The following is a 17,210-nucleotide window of genomic DNA, read 5'->3' on the forward strand; positions in this document are numbered from 1 at the left end:
CACTGCCTGAGATGGTCCAGGCCCCTGAGATGGTCCCAGCCTCTGAGATGGTCCATGCCCTTGATTGGTCCACGCCCTGAGATGGTTCGTGCCCCTGAGATGGTCCAGGCCCTGAGATGTCCAGGTCCCTGAGATGGTCCAGGCCCCTGAGATGGTCCAGGTCCCTGAGATGGTCCAGGCCCCTGAGATGGTCCAGGTCCCTGAGATGGTCCAGCCCCCTGAGATGGTGCAGGTCCCTGAGATGGTCCAGGTCACCAAGATGGTCCATGCCCTGAGATGGTCCAGGCCCCTGAGATGGTCCAAACCCTGAGTTGGTCCAGGTCACTGAGATGGTCCAGGTCCCTGAGATGTCCTGGCCCCTGAGATGGTCTAGGTCCCTGAAATCATCCAGGTCACCGAGATGGCCCAGATCCCTGCGATGGTCCAGGTCTCTGAGATGGTCCAGGCCCCTGAGATGGTCCAGGCCTCTGAGAGGGTCCAGCCCCCTGAGATGGTCCAGGTCCCCGAGATGGTCCAGGTCACCAAGATGGTCCATGCCCTGAGATGGTCCAAACCCTGAGTTGGTCCAGGTCACTAAGATGGTCCAGGTCCCTGAGATGTCCTGGCCCCTGAGATGGTCCAGGTCACCGAGATGGTCCAGGTCACCGAGATGGTCCAGATCCCTGAGATGGTCCAGATCCCTGAGATGGTCCAGGCCCCTGAGATGGTACAGGCCTCTGAGAGGGTCCAGGCCTCTGAGATGGTCCATGCTCCTGAGATGGTCCAAGCCTCTGAGATGGTTCCAGACTCTGAGATGGTCCAGGCCCCTGAGATGGTCCAGGCCCCTGAGATGCTCCAGGTCCATGAGATGGTCCCAGCCCCTGAGATGATCCAGGTCACCGAGATGGTCCATTCCCTGAGACAGTCCCAGCCTCTGAGATGGTCCAGGCCCCTGAGATGTTACATGCCCTGAGATGGTCCATGTCCCTGAGATTGTCCAGGCCCTGAGATGGTCCAGGCCCCTGAGATGGTCCAGGTCCCTGAGATGCTTCAGGTCACCGAGATGGTCTAGGTCCCTGAGATGGTCCTGGTCCCTGAGATGATCCATGCCCCTGAGATAGTCCTGGCCTCTGAGATGGTCCAGGCCTCTGAGATGGTCCTGACCTCTGAGATGGTCCAGGCCCCTGAGACGGTCCAGGCCTCTGAGATGGTCCCATCCCCTGAGATTGTCCGGTTCCCTGAGATGGCCCAGGTCCCTGAAATGGTCGAGGCCCTGAGATGGTCCAGGTTACTTAGGTGGTCCACACCCCTGAGATGGTCCCATCCTCTGAGATGGTCCAGGCACCTGGAATGGTCTATGCCCTGAGATGGTCCAGGGCCCTGAATTGATCCAGACCCTGAGATGGTCCAGGTCCATGAGATGGTCCCAGCCCCTGAGATGATCCAGGCCCCTGAGGTAGTCAAGGCCTCTGAGATGGTCCAGGCCTCTGAGATGGTCCATGCTCCTGAGATGGTCCAAGCCTCTGAGATGGTTCCAGACTCTGAGATGGTCCAGGTCACTGAGATGGTCCAGGCCCCTGAGATGGTCCAGGTCCATGAGATGGTCCCAGCCCCTGAGATGATCCAGGCCCCTGAGATGGTTCAGGCCTCTGAGATGGTCCAGGCCTCTGAAATGTTCCTGGCCTACATCCTGGTACTCCATATCATCTTCCCTGCTCAGCGACACCCGTGGGTTTGCCTCCCCACTGTACACCCTCCTCCTGACATGTCCATGGTGCACACCAGCTTCAGTCTCCACACCTACTTATTCTCTGGGCCCCAGACAAGAGCCCCCTGTGTCCCACAGAGAAGGCTGAAAGGTCAGACTGGGTCAGGTCCATGAGGTTTTACTTTTTCTTCAGAAAAGGTAGTTCTTGAAAGTTCCTGGGAAGGACAACAATCCGACACATGTTTTAGAAGAAAGTTTTATCAGAAGTGGAGCTGATAAAGGACCCAGGCCGGTGTTGTAGGAATAGTGTGAGCACACAGCAGGTGCACAGGTCAAAGCTGGGCCTGGGTGTCGGGAGAAGGGCCCCCTCCTGCAGCCACAGGTGGCACAGGGAAGGGCCACAGTGGCCTCCATCCCTGACTGGCCTGTTTGGCGCTCCTGCCCTTGATGTAGCCCAGGTGGCTTGACCACACAGTCTGCTGGACCAGGACCAGAGTCACCCAGAGACAGAGAGGAAGTGACCGTTGTGTGGAAAGTGTTTTGCTCTAACACAGACTTCATCAATTCAAAAGGAACAGGATTTCTGTTGGCATTCTGCAGAGGAGCGATGGTAGATGAAAAGGCAGAGACAGAACTTCTCTAGAGGAAACTCACCTGTGTGAGGATGACCCTCCAGATGTGGAGATTTTGAGAAAACCATTAAAAACAGTGACAGGAACCCCCAGGCTTTCTCCCACCATCCCCAGGAAGTCCTTAGAATTCAAACTGGGGGTGTAAGGATGTATGGGCACTACTTTTCAAAGTTAGATTTTTATTTTCCATTTTGGTGAGTTTTTTCCTGTAATTACTGTGCTGAAAAGTGGCAAATTAAACAAAGATATCATATCATCCAGAAAATGAACCACCTAACATTAGGCTGCTGGCTCCCTCTCCTATAAAAAGAAGTTCACAGGTATATAATTTCTACTTATTTATGTGCCAGAATTCATTTTGCTTAGAGTCTCTTATTTATTTTCATTCATATTTTGGTGAGAAAATGGTGCTTTGAGGCAATAACATTGAGAGCTTGCAAGGGGCCTGTGCCCAGAGCAGGGCTCCCTGGAGGTCACTCAGAGGTCTCTGCAACACTGCTGCCCTGGAGCCTGGGAACTTGACCTGCGCACTCCCACCAACGCTGGCCCCAACCTCAACGCTGCCCTGGTGTGGCTGGCTGTGCTGTGCTGGCATCTTGGTGAGGAGCCATCCCACCAGCGTATCCCACCCGGATATGACAGGGTGTGCAGGCTGACATGCAGCTCAGCACCCACAAAATCCTCCAAGGAGTGCTCCCCACGAGCATGCTCCACGATGCCTCAGCCAGGCGTACCAGCCCACAGCCAGGCCACTCCACTGACACATGGCACCTAGAGCTCCTGGTGTCCCAGGCAGGCCACTGGCCTGGCCCTCAGACACCAGGAGTCAGTGTGTGTGTGTGTGTGTGTGTGTGTGTGTGTGTGTGTGTGTGTGTGTTCATGCACTGGTGCATGTGCCTGCAAACGTTATGTCTGGGAGTGTAAACACAGGTATATGTGTGCACAGATGCATGTGTTCATTTGTGTGCATTCCTATGTGCTGGCACACTCATGTAATGTGTGCACATGATCATATGTGCATGCATCTGTCACAAATGTATTCCTGCATGTACAATCATATGTATGTGCATATACTCATACCCACGCATATGCACACATGTGCACGTGTGGTTTTGTGTACACTGCATGCACATGTATGCATGTACACGTATGTGCATGTGTGTGCATTTGCACATATTTGAGGTTCCCACCTGTATGGCATCATGACACTAACCAAGAGTAAAAACATTGATAACCAGCAGTTTGATCTTCACCACAAGCATCATTTACTAACTTTTTAAATGAAATTATTGCTTAATTATATCAGTCAAAAATTCAGTTTTGAAGTCGAGATTTGTGTGGCCAGGAGCACCTCCTCTGCCTGAGGAAGGCATGTGAGCCCTGGCACCCTAGGAGCACTTGTTCATCAACATTAAGAAAACAGGTTTGTCTGGTGACTGTGTCATGTGTTGTTAATTAAGTCATTCTTTTAAATGTAAACAAACTTTATGTCTAAAATAACTTACAAAGAGCATTAAACAAAGTAAAAACACAAAAATGTGTTTATTTAATTTTGGTATTTCACCATGATATAAACTCTTGGTTTGGCCTCCACCAGACCAAGAGTTTATTATTATTCTGAAAAGTAGAATAAGACCCATATTTCAAGAACGCTCCAAGAGCTGGCATTATTTTCCAAGGAGCATAAGAATCAATTCTAAACAACTAATATAAATTTTCAAAAAGGAGAAAAAGCATGAGTGAGCTGGCTAACTCCCAGGGCTCTGGAGCCATCACAAGCCATTAGAAGGAAGCGAGGTGGTGAGTCTCCACTGCCTCCCTGAGTGCTAGTCTTCAGAACAATTTGAGTGAAGGGATATTGAAGATTTTATTTCTTTAGCAAACTTTCAAAAATAAAGCCCTGGGATCCCATATCATTATATCAGCCTCTATAAAGCGGACTTAACCATATTCTGGAGTTAGAAACACATCTTTAAAAATCTCATCTAGCTTCTTGGTCACATGTACATTTGACAGGGGGAAGCCACTGTCTGTACCCCCAGATGCCCTCAGTTGCCCCATCCCATTCTGCCTTCTGTCCCATCCCAATGAAAGTCTGAAACTTGAGAGAGGTCATTGATTTTGCCTGCATGTTTGAAAGACAAATCGTGTAAGACAGAACCTCAGGAAACCGGAAGGATACAGGAAGGTCTGACATCAGATGTCCACGCTGTTCAAGAGTTTGCTCCGTTCCAGTGTTCCCTGCCCAGCAGCCTTCCGCAAGAGCTCACCTTGTGCCCACTCACTGGGCACACCCTGGCTTGGCTGCCTCCTCATGTGGTTCTGGGAACTCAGCCTTGCAGCTGCCCCTGAGGTCTGTGCTCCATGAGTGGCGAGCAGCCCTGCCTTATTGATTTGATCTAGGTAGATGGGGAAAAGCTTTTCAAAAGTCTCTTTTGCTGCCACTTATCACTTTTTCTGCTTAGGTTGATGGCCAGTGGGCTGGTGGTGTGGGGGCCGGGGCGGGGGGTCAGGTGATAAGGACCATCAGGGGAACTAGTTGGGCTGAGCCCTCAGCCTGGCTGAATCTCAAGGCCTAGTATGGACCACTATGTGAAGAGGTCTGGGTATGAGGACCTGGGAGATTGGCCCGGAATGATTCTTTTTTCTTGGATGGCATCAACATAACAAGGAGAAGTCACTGCCCAAGGCCCCTTTGATCAGAATCCCCAAGTCTCTAAGTAATTGTCCCAGCATCAGCATAACAGCTTTGCCACCTCCACTGAATGGTGGCAGGTCTCCACTTCTCTGCGTGGATAGCGGGCCTCTCCTCTCTAGCAGCCTCTGCTGCAGCTGGGCAGCCCTGCCGGTCATGGTTAGATGCTGGACTCGGTCACCTGGGGTACAGAGGAACTCTGGCCTTGGGCAGGGCAGCTGGTCTCATCCCAGAGCCCACACCTGGAAACCACATCTCCAACACCAAGTCTGCCTGTTTTTCCACAATTAGAAGTGGACCCCTATACACTTTAGAGAGATTACACATTATTTCCTTAGCTTTTCTCACTTCAAGTGTCCTGTGCTGTGCTCACCCTAGCAGAGCACAGGGTGAATCCTCAACTCCTTTTGCAGGACGGTCACACCATTTGGGCCAAAGTGGGACTCTGCTTACAGCATGTTCAGAATTAGCAGCACACCTGCCTGGCGCCACAATTCCAGCACACGGTTGCTGGATCACCTTTCCCCAAGATCCAGAGCCTACCTGGATCCCAGTCAGAACCACAGGACTGGGCAGAAACACATTTCACCACTGTTCGGAACACGTTTCACGTTGTGTTTAAATAGGCACACACAAGTTTATCCTAATGATTTAAAAGTATGATCTTCACATCAATTAAGGCTATTTAAGGGGTATATTTCAAATGAAATGCTATAATATCCAAAATTACCAGATTACTGAATTAACCAACAGGATAATAATCTTTGCCAGAAAAACTATGACTGTGATTTCCAAAATAGGATTGGATTGTTCATATGTATTAACCAAAATAAGCTCAGTTTTACCATAAAAACCCAATCTCCAGTTTCCAGAAAAAGAAATGTATGGGACCTGATATACAGACAGAAATTTAGCCTCAGAAAGAGGTTGGACTTAGCCAACCATCTAGCATAATACAACTGTTCAAACTCATATCTGTCAACCAAATTCAATCATTTTCCCCCAAAATTGATTTGTGTGTTGACATTCTCTAACCCCAATTTGATGAATATCTCCAATAACATAGCAATTAATTTAATAAAGGAACTCACCAATTTTAAATCGCAATAAATGTACCAAACATTTTCACTGTTTATGGAGAGCTTTACAGTAAGAAAGTTATCAACAAAAGCAGGCACATCCGTGTACAAAGTGTTGCTGTGGGTGCTTCTTCACGTCTTCCATTCCGACAGTATCAGCCGCTCCGTCTTTCTGTCCTCTCAGTCAGCGTTCTTCCCGCTCGCTGGGTGAGCTTTCACCCGGGCCTGGGCCTCGGGGGCGCCCAGGGAACGGACTTGCCAAAGAGAAGTGCGGTGGGGGCGAGCCAACCCCAAAACATTTATTGTAAACTTTAAAATGGAGTCCGGATACGAGCAGACACAGAAAAGAAGAGAAACCTCCCAAACACAGAAATAATAGTACTGGAGGACCAGTCTCGCGGCGGGGAGCCCCAGAGGCGCTGGGCCAGACCGCCCTGAAGCTGCGGCGCCACGGAGAGGCTTGGCTTTGCGCCCCGCCAGCCCCCCACCTCCCTCGCCGCCGCGGCAGGGCAGGGAGACGGGCACGGCCGTCCGCACAGGCCCAGGGGCTCAGCAGGCCCGGCCCGGCTCCCAGGGGCGCGCCGCCTCGCAGGGCGGGCGGCAGCAGTAGGGGTAGGAGGCGTTGAGGTCGGGGTCCGAGGGCGCGTACCCCGGCAGCTCCACAGACGGGTGCCCCCCGCAGCACACCTCCACGCCCGCCTCGTCAAACGCGTGGAAGACGCCCACGTTGATGTAGGAGACCGCGTGGTGCGTCGCGAAGCCCTCGCAGTCCCCCGGGGCGGCGAAGTCCGACTCCTCCGGAGACAGGATGGAAGCCTCGCTGGGCCGCGGCTGCAGCCTCCGCCCCCGCCGGCCCCGCCGGCCCCGCCGCGACCGGGAGGCGGGCGGCTGCGCGCGGAGCCCCGGGCCGCCGCGGGGCCGCGCCAGGGCCCGTCCTCCCTTCCGCCGGCCGCGCCGGCCTCGCCGGGCCTGCGACGACTTGTAGTTCTTGACCAGCAGGAGACTGAGCAGGCCCAGGAGGCACTCGAGCGAGTTGAAGACGGTGGAGAGCACCAGGCCGCGCTGGTAGTCCTTCAGCTGGCGGCACTTGGCGGAGGTGGCGCTGTCCAGGGTGCCGCGGGTGCGCGGCGCGCCGGGTGCCGGGCCGGGGCCGGCGGCTGCAGGGCCCGGGGCCGGGCCGGGGGCCGCGGCCGGCGCGCGCGGCGGCAGGCAGTAGTGGGAATACTTGCGCTCCACCAGGGACACGGTGTCGCCGTCGATCACGGCGCCCGCGAAGGCGCTGAGGACCCCGAGCATGAAGACGAGGACGCCGAGCAGGAGCAGGTTCTGGCTGCTCACCGGCCCCGAGGGCCCGGCGGCGCCCCCCGGGTCGCCCGGCGCGGCCTCCGCAGCCCCCGCGGAGCCGGCGGCGACCCCTAGCCCCGGGCCCGGGCCCGGCCCCGCGAGGGGCGCGTCCCGGGGCCCGCAGCAGAGCAGGGCGGCGCCGAGCAGCGAGAGGCCGGCGGCCAGCAGCAGCCCCGAATAGAAGGCGCCGGCGGCCGCCCCCAGCCGGAACGGCTCCCCGCGCAGCTCCGAGCCCAGCGAGAAGCACTTGAGGCCGACGGCGGCGGCGCTGAGCGCGCAGGCGAGCAGGAGGCAGGAGGAGAGCGCGGCGCAGGCCCCGCGGACGCTCCACTTCATCCTCCGCGCCCGAGCCGGCCCGCACCCCGCGCGCCCGCCGCCGCCCGCCGCCGCCCCCGCCGCCTGCGCCTCCTCCCGGCGCCGCGCGGCCGGACCGCCGGCCTCCTCCTCATCCTCCCGCGTCCTCCCGGGCCCGCGCCGCCGCCGCCGCCGCCGCCGCAGTCGGAGCCCGCATCCTCCACCTCCCGCCGCCGCCGCCGCGGCCCCGCGCAGGGAACCGATGCGGCGCGGAGGACCGCAGGGCGCGCGCGCCCCCTCCCCAGCCCGCGGCGCCCCTCCCAGGACGCTCAGCTCCCCCCACCGCCCGCGGCCCTGCGCGCCCGGCCCAGGCACCGCCCTCCCCCGCCCCCCCCAACCCGCGTCGCCCCTAGGACACCCCTCGGACACCCCCGCAAGGAGAAGCCCCCCGCGCCGCGTCTCTCCGCCTTTTTCCCCCGAGTAGCGCCCCGGCCTCTCTGGGCACGCCGCTCCCCACCCCTGGGCGCCCGCCCCTGACGCCCCCAGGCCCCACCCCAGCGCCTCCCACCTCTCGGGCCCCCGCGGGGGCGCTCCGCAGGCCACAGGGCTGGGGTCTCACTCCTCGCCCCCCGCCTGTCAGAGATCAGGAAGCCTGAGGAAGTTGGCTTGGAGTGCGGGAACAGAGGACCCTCGAGCTGAGGGCTACGGGGAACGCCTGAGTGTGGGCGGGGAGGGGCGAGTCCGGGAAGAAGGGAAGAAAGAAGACCCCGGAGCAGGGGTTTGCGTGCGGGGGGTGGCGGGCGGGACGGAAGGCAAGAGAGGAGCCCGGGCAGGGGTGAGCCGGCTACTCGCGGGAGGAGGGCGGGAGTCCGGCTGCGGGGTGGAGGGGAGGGCTCGGAGGAGGCGCTCGGGTGCCGGGACCCTCGGGCGCCGCCGGGGAGCGCGGGGCCCAGTGCGGGGGCGGGGGCGGGTGAGGCCTCGGGGAGCCCTGGAGGAGTCTCGTCCGAGCCCTCAGGGATTCTCAGGGATCATGCGGGACTTCCCCGCAGATGCGGGTGCGAGTGAGTTAATTCATCGGAAGGCGGCTCACGGCCTGAGAGCAACGCGGGAGACTGCGGGGGGGAGGGGGGGTGCCGCGTGGGGGAGGGTAAATCGCCTCCTTCCGACCGACGCGGCGCTCTCGGTGGGAGAGGAAGGCGTGGGGCCGAGCACAGCGTGGAGATGGCCTTGCCCGGGCCTCTCGGGCACCCAGCCTGCTGAAACGAGGCCTGGGAACGCGTCTCCGGCAAGCCCTCTGAGGTCCCACCGCGCCGAGCGCCCTCGGTTCTTTCCACACCGGCTCTGCCGCTTCTGCAGCGAGGCCCGGGGACCGATGACTCACCCTGCCGGCTAATTACAGCGTTAAATAACTTCGCACTGGATCCCGGGGAAGCGGGCGGCGCAGCAGCTAGGGAACGCGATGCGGGAGGAGGGGCCGGGGGAGATGCAGGGGTGCTTTGAGAACACACCCCCGTTCCTGCCGCCCGCTCGGCAAGTTCTGGCCCGTGGAGGCTCCCCCAGAGCTCACAGCGTCGGGCCCTTTCCCACACAATGTCCTGCGGTGGCCGGTGAGCAGGGGCACCAGCCCCCAGGGGGCCCTCCCGTCTGGAGGAAGCCTCATCCGCATTCGCCAGGCAGCCCGCGCAAGGGGACCCTCGCCCACGTTTCATGGAAACCATCTGCCCAGTGAATATATGCGAAGGCCTTTCGTGCGTCTCTCTGGACAGTTGCGTGGGACGGACGTGAACGGCGGTGGCTGCGCGGAGAAGGAGCAGGTTTCGCTGTATTTTTAGCAGGGAGTGCAGATTTTAGAGCGTCAGCTGAACCTTCTCGTTCAGTCCTCTCCTCATGCAGGACGACTTGCCAGAAAAGTAGGGATAGTGAGCTTTCTTTCACATTTATGGGGTATAGGTTTTAAAGGACAGTGTGTAAATCAGCTTGTATAATAATCGTGGCACCCACGCGTGTGAGCGGAGTTGCCATGAGCTGACTTCCAATGATTATTTCTGTTTCCAGGGAGACGAGGTTTGCAGCCACCTCCGTGGAGGATGGAGCAGCTTCTCCATTCCCTACGCTGTGCTGCGGCAGCCAGATTGATGAGGCTTTGCTGGAGGAAGTGAGCTGCCTTGGCTGGTTCTGAGCCCGGCCTGGATGGAGGCCTGAGTCGGCCTGCGCACGCTGCGGGCTGCCGTGCAGCAGCCTCTCAAGTCCGAGGACCCAGGCTGGCTAGTGGTTTAGGATTTTTCCAGGATCTGGCCTCCTCTCTCCTCCAGAGCCTGCTTCTGCCAGCACTTCACTCGACCCCTGACCACCATTCCTTAAATGAGTGGTGCCTCTTACCAAAGCAAGCCCTTGGCATATGCTGTTCCCGTTTCTGCTTTATGTTCCCCGGGCCACATCCTCACCTAGCTTCTGCTGTCTCCTTTCTTAGACCTTAGCTTCAGCTCCCTTAATTGCCCTCTCTTCTGTTGGGTGCCCACTGTCCTTTGAACAGTGAAAAGAGTGCTCCCAAAGACTTTCCCGTTTAGTCCTGGCAACGAACCCTGAGGCAGGTGGCTCTGCTCTCCTCACAGAGGTGTTCCATCCCAAACCCAGACTCTGCCCACCTCCCTGGTCCCCACCTCCCTGCACCCCTGCCTCCCTGCACCCCACTGCCTCCCTGCCCCTCAGCTCCTGGCCAAAGTTCCCCATAACAGGCAGGATCTCCCAGTGGTCTAAATGTCTGTCTTCCCAACCATACTGGGGGCTCAGTGCAACCAGGGTCCATGTCCAGCTTGTCCCCACCCCCTCCCCATCAGGACTCCCCATCAGGCCCCATCCTGGCCATGTGGAATGGACAAGTGAGCAGATGAATGAATGGGTAAACTGCTGCCAACCTGGGGTTGCTCTGTCCTGTGACAGCATCTAATGTCAGTCCAGTTTTGCTCACAAGGAGAACAGGGCCAAGTAACACAGACCAGGCCCGCAGGACGGCGAGGACCACCTCCCTGCTGCAGTGAGGGAGGGCACTCTGGCCAGGAGCCAGAAGCAGCACGTGTGGAGCCCTGCAGGCAGTGACCAGCAGGTGTCCTGTCATGAAGGGCCTTGAGCTGTGCAAGTTCGGACTTTGTCCTGAGGGTGAGGAGACCTTAGAAGGGCCCGGTACTGTGGGGTGTTCTAGACGCACTGCTGTGAGAAAACTGGGCTGGGGGCTGGAAGCATGTAGGGGTCGGGGCAGGTGGAGGGTCCTGCCCCATCACGGTGCTCATAGAACATACTCTTGGGCTCCTGTCCCAAAGCCTGGCAGATGGCCGACTGGCCATCTCTTTTGGCTGCTCCGCTGGAATGCGGACAGTGGTCAGCTATCTTGATGAGTGTGTCTGTATCCCCTCTGTGTCTGCAGGAGGAAGGGACAGCAGTCTGCAGGCCCTGCCACACAAAGCTCCCAGGGACCCTGTAACCGCGCCACTCTCACCTCTGCAACCCATGCATAGTTTGAAAGTTAATTCCACTGCTTTTTTTTTTAATGGCTGTGCTGGGTCTTTGTTGCTGCTCGTGGGCTTTCTCCAGTTGTGGCAAGCGGGGCCTACTCTCTAGGTGTGGTGTTGGGGGCTCACTGCTGTGGTTTTCAGGGTGCAGAGCACGGGCTCTAGTGCTCGCGGGCTTCGGCAGTTGCGGCTCAGGCTTGGTAGTTGTGGCTCATGGGCTGTGTTGTCCCGAGGTGTGTAGGATCTTCTCAGACCAGGACTCGAACCCATGTCCCCTGCATTGGCAGGTGGATTCTTTACCGCTGAGCCACCAGAGAGGCCCTCCCCTGCTTTCTGGCAGAGTCCTTTCCCCCAGCCCCCAACAGGCTCACCTGTGAAGCTTGTCCCCCCCACAGCCCCTGGCACAGTGGGGTCCAGGGGGTGACTTGAGGGCTGTGGTGAACTCTGAGGCAGGGAGCTCATGCCAGAAAAAAGCAGCACCCTCATGAGAAATGACTCTACGTGGGGAGGGGTGGGTGGCAAGGAGTGATTTTAAGAATCACAAAGCCTACCACATACCAAGCGAACTCACAGGGACCCTTGTGGCGCCTCTGTGTGGGACACATCACTGTCACAATCTAAAAGCAGAACCAGAGAGGACAGTGGTTTTAAAACGTCGTGTGTTTTTTGTTGTTGTTGTTATAGCAGTAATCATGCGTCAAGTGAAGACTGTTTTTCCTATTAACGTTAAATTTCAATATTTGCATATTTATTAGCATGTAAAATCCAATTTCCTACAGTGTTTACTTCAATTAATTTGGCTGATTCTAATTATTTTTTCTAATTTGTTTTTCATTTTACTTTTCAGTATTTCCTCCTTTATCTTTTTAACTGGCTAAGTGCTCAGATTTTTCTTTCATTATTAATTCTAAGCCCCTTTTTTAGGGAATAATCAGTATAGATCTTCCTGTACAAGTGCGGCCATCTCCGCACAGGTGATGGTTAATCTGAAGACCTCAGTCTCACAAATCAGAGCCTGTGAATTCTTGGAGACACAGAATGTACCTTATCATTTTATAAGTTTTTGTCTTATAAAATATAATAGAGCCACAGAAAAACCCATAAAACATGCATGTAACGGTTTAATGACATAAACGAGCATCTGTGTCCTTGCCACCAAATCAGGAAACAGAACACTGCAGACTCAAGGGTGCAGCTCACCTCAGCCTCCCCCAGAGGTCCTGCTGACCTCATCGAACTGCTTCCTTCTGTTTACTTGTACTTTAATCACCTAAGTATACATCCCTGAACATTTTAGTTTGGCTTTGCCCGTTTTTTTTTTTTTATTATACAAGTGGAATCATAGAGCCTGACTGTTGCACATCTTGTTTCTTTCGTCCAACTTGATGCCTCCTGCTGTGTCTCTAGTTTATCTCTGTCAAAGCTGGTACTAAGCCATTGTGTAAATGTGCCACAGTTGATCCACGTTACTGTTGATGAGCATTGGATTGTTTCTAGTTTGGGAGATTATGAATAAAGCTGTTGTGAACTTTCTTATGCTTGTGCACTGATGCACTTGAGGGTGGATTTTATCTGATCATGAGTAATATAATGTATATGCTGAGCTTTTTGTGCCCATTTTTATTGAGATACAATTTATGTGCAATAACAATCACTGATTTTAAGTGTTTGACTCAGTGACTTTAGACAACCGTACACGTTGGTGTGAGTCTCCACCACAGCACGACACAGGAATAGTCCAAACACCCCCAAAGTTCCCCTTTCCGGCAATGCTCTGCTCCACTCAAGGCCCTACAGAACTGCTCATCTGCTTTCTCGTGCTATAGTTTTGGTCAACTATAAAATTTCAGATACTTGCAGTCATAAAGTATATTGTCTTTCATGTTTGGTTTCTTTCACTTGACAATGCTTCGTTTTTATTGTTGAGAAGAATTCCACCAAAATTTATTTATAATTCATAAAATGATGGACTTTAGTTTGTCCATATGGAGTTATTATGAATTAATATGTTAATGCACGTTAATAACGTGCATGCACAAGTTAATAACATTAATTAACAAATCAACAAGTTAATCAACACGTTAATTAATAACCTTCATGCACAAGTCTTTTGTGAAGGTGTGTTTTAATTTTTCTTGGAGTGGAATTTCTAGGTTTTGTCTTAAGTTTATATTAATTTTATAAGAAGCTGACCAGTTGTTTTCCACAGTGGCTGTACTGTCCTGCATTCCCCTGCGCTGTGTATGAAAGTTCCCCACACGCCATCCCTTCACCAAACCTTGGTGTTACCAGCAGTCTTCTTAGTAATGTTGACCATATGATTTTGATTGGAATCATATTGAACCTGTAGATTAATTTGAGCATAACTGATATGTTAGCAATATTGAATCTTCTGCTCCAGGAACACAGTTTATCTCTACATTTACTTAGATCTTCATTAATTTCTCTCAATATTTTATAGTTTTCAGTATAAAGGACTTGCACACATTTTGTTAAATCTACCTTTAAGTATTTTATATACTTAATCTTTTTTTAATTATTACTTTAAATAACCTTTTGTTGTCCAATTGTTTGTTACAAGGATATGGAGATATATTTGACTTTTAAGTTGCCTTTTAAACCTGCAACCTTGCTAGATTGACTTATACTACCAGCTATTTTATAGATTTCTTAACATTTTCTATATAAACAATCATATCACAGGTAAGTAGAAACAATTTTAATGCTTCCTTCCCCACCTGCATGCCTTTTATTTCTATTTCTTACTTTATTGTATGGGCTAGACCCTATTTCCTATGCATAGTAGCAAATAGAAGTTACAGGAGTAAAAATCCTTGCCTTATTCCTGATTTTTTAAGCTGTGCCATGGCATGTGGGGTCTTAGTTCTCTGACCAGGGGCAGCTTGGGGTCCTAATCACTAGACAGCCAGGGAAGTTCCTATTGTTCCTGATTTTAGTGGGAAATCATTTTTATCTTTCATCCTTAAGTATGATGTATGTTCTAGCTTCTGAGGAGAAAATTTTCACTGGGTTGAAATCTATTTCTAGTTCTGAGAGTCTTTTTTTTTTTAATCATGAACAAGTGATGAGTTTTCTCAACTTCTTGTTGTTGCTGCTGTTGTATTTGCTGAGATTATTATATGGTTTTTCCTTTTCAGTCTGTTAGTGTGGTAAATTACACTCATTGTATTCTTGAGCTAAATTCCACTTGGTTTTTCTCACGCAAGTAGCATCTGGTACCTATTATCAGGAATACAAATACTTCTGCTCACTATATCTTGGTTTAGGCATCACCAGGGAAAACACGATGGCACCCCACTCCAGTGCTCTTGCCTGGAAAATCCCATGGACGGAGGAGCCTGGTGGGCTGCAGTCCATGGGGTCGCTAAGAGTCGGGCACGACTGAGCGACTTCACTTTCATGCATTGGAGAAGGGAATGGCAACCCACTCCAGTGTTCTTGCCTGGAGAATCCCAGGGACGGGGGAGCCTGGTGGGCTGCCGTCTCTGGGGTCGCACAGAGTCGGACACGACTGAGGCGATGCAGCAGCAGGGAAAACATGAAGTAGTCAAGCACTGGGTGGAGCAAGCTTTACTCACACAGGGAGTGACAGTGCGCGGGGGCAGCCGCACGGCGCTGGAGCTCCCGCGGCCGGAGGGCCCTGCCGGTTGCGTGTGGCCCAGAGCGCACACCGCTTGTGCTGCAGCACAGGACCCTGCCTCCCCCGGCGGGGAACAGATACGGGCTTGGTCAGGGGCCCATGGCGCACACACTGTTGGGCAGAAAAAAGGAACATACTGTGAGCCTGAAAGAGGGGAAAATATTCAAGCGATCAGCAAAGTGCAGTCTGAAACTCTTTACTTCTTGGTGAGGAGATGCTCCTGGGGCCCACTCTCGTGCTGCCAAGGCAGAGGTTAAAATGACTGCCTTTCCCAGCAGTCACAATGTTCCGTCCTTTTCATGCTGGGCTCGCGTGACTTGCTATTATTTTGTTGAAGATTTTTGCGGCTAGGCTAATAAGGGATATTATTTTTAGCTTCCTTGTAATATTTTGTCCTGTCTAGTGTCAGAGTGATGCTAACTTCACTAAATGAGTTGGGAAGTACTCCCTTGCCTTCTCTGTTCTGAAGAATCTGTGTAGAACTGGTATTATTTCTTCCTTCAGTGTTTGGTAGAATTCACTTGTGAAGCCATGTGGAGTTAAGGTTTTCTTTCTGGGATGATTTTAACTGTAAGTTCAATTTTTAAAAGCGGTTGTAGGGCTATTCAGGTTATATAATTTTCTTGAATAAGCATTAGTAATTTGTGTCTTTTGTCTATTACAATAAAATTTTCAGATTTGTTGGCATAAAGTTGTCCACAATATTCCCTTAAAAGTTGTGATTTTTATTGTATGTAAAATATATCTCAATAAAGCTGAAAGAGTAAAAGTTTTAAATTTTTTTAAGTTTTTTTTTATGTCTGTAGGATCTTTAGTGAAATTCCCTCTTTCATTCCTAATATTGATACTCTGCATTTTTTTTTCTAGGCAGTTACCAGACTGCAGTCGATCTTTTATTACAAATAATTAAATCTCCCCACAAGGTCTTAAACAGTATCAAACACCATTTCATATCTCTTAACACAGAGCAGACCAGGCATTCAGTACTGGAACCAAGTAAGAAGTGTTCAATTTCAAGCTTCTGATCACATCACATGGTGACCAAAGCCTGGGTCATTTTCTCATGTTATCCAACTGTGTATCTCACACTGGTTGTCCTCTGAGTGGAGACAAAAGTTTCTAGTTCATGTTCTAAGTGCAGGAAGTTGAGAGAGACAAACTCCAGTGAAAACACATCAATCTCAATTCAACTCAGTTAAAAAAAAAAAGCAAACTTAAATTATTTGTTTTGAGGAGACAAAGGGAAAGGAAGGCATGAGGCTAAGAGTAAAAACTGTGACAAAGACCAGACGCTACACATGGCATGTCGTGGTTCTGGAAACTACCTGTTGTATGATATTTTTAAATAAAGTGGCTTTTGTGGATTTTTTTTCTCTTTTGGTATTGTAAACATATGCTGTTTAATAGTACCTGAATTTAAGTTTCTTTTTTTTGCAAACAAAGCAAAATTGAAAGCCTTTAAGGCAAACGAACTCCTAAGGAAAAAAGAAAGTCATTTGTTATAAAACTGTGAGAATACCCAAGCAAGATCCCACTTAAGATTCATCAGCATGAACTTGAGAGCTTTTGTCCACTGTTCCTCAGAGTTAAACTGAGTTTTGATGTAATAGGAGCACCACTGCCTCCTATGTCTTCAATTTTGCCTTCCTCCACATCTGTCCTGCAGGTGAACACACCAGAACTCATTAGTAACTGAGATCTAAGTTAGGTCAGTTCAGGCAAATGGGCAGGGACTTGATCGTGGGACCATTCACGTCATTATCTATTAGCTCTTGGCAGGGACAGCAGTGTGTTTTGGATGTGCTTGAAGCCCAGCATCGAGAAGCCTGTCACAAGGGCCGCGCTGTCACTGCGGAGCGCAGGGACAGGAGACACACCCTACCAGATGAGAAGCCTGGAGCAGAGGGTAGGTGAGGGCGGCAGCACTCTGCACTGTTTTCCTAGGCAGGCCTCACTCGTGGGGAGGGGAGGCAGGCAGAAGAAAAGAAACGCTTTGTTTTGGGGTGATGGAAGCAGCTCAGCCTTACTCTCTTAAGTAAGGTGCCCATCTGTCTCTGGGCTCCTACAAAATTTGATCAAAGAAAGCATTCCTATATCTTTCCAAGGACATAAGGGAACACCTCCCTGAGACTGGAGAGCAGGCTTGAGCTCTGCACCAAGAAAGTCCCCCACACCATCAGAGTCAGCATTTTCTCCAGGGAGCAGGTGGTCACTCTGTCTTGCTTGCAGTGTTGGGTCCATCCTGCCCATCAGTGTTGTGGGATCTTGCTCCATTTTCAGCTTTCCCACGGGCACACTAGTTTTGCTTCCAT

General features: G+C 52.4%; 1 protein-coding gene across 1 annotated transcript; it reads right to left on the bottom strand.

Annotated features, from left to right (window-relative positions):
- Positions 1–5,689: 5,689 nt before the first annotated feature.
- On the bottom strand, positions 5,690–7,842 carry TMEM271 (transmembrane protein 271). The gene has a single exon (XM_025289559.3). The coding sequence runs from the start codon at positions 7,771–7,773 to the stop codon at positions 6,643–6,645; it is 1,131 nt and encodes a 376-aa protein (XP_025145344.1). The 5' UTR covers positions 7,774–7,842; the 3' UTR covers positions 5,690–6,642.
- Between the last annotated feature and the right edge of the window lie 9,368 nt (positions 7,843–17,210).

Source organism: Bubalus bubalis, chromosome 7 (assembly GCF_019923935.1).
Source record: "Bubalus bubalis isolate 160015118507 breed Murrah chromosome 7, NDDB_SH_1, whole genome shotgun sequence".
In the NCBI taxonomy this organism is placed as follows: Eukaryota; Metazoa; Chordata; class Mammalia; order Artiodactyla; family Bovidae; genus Bubalus; species Bubalus bubalis.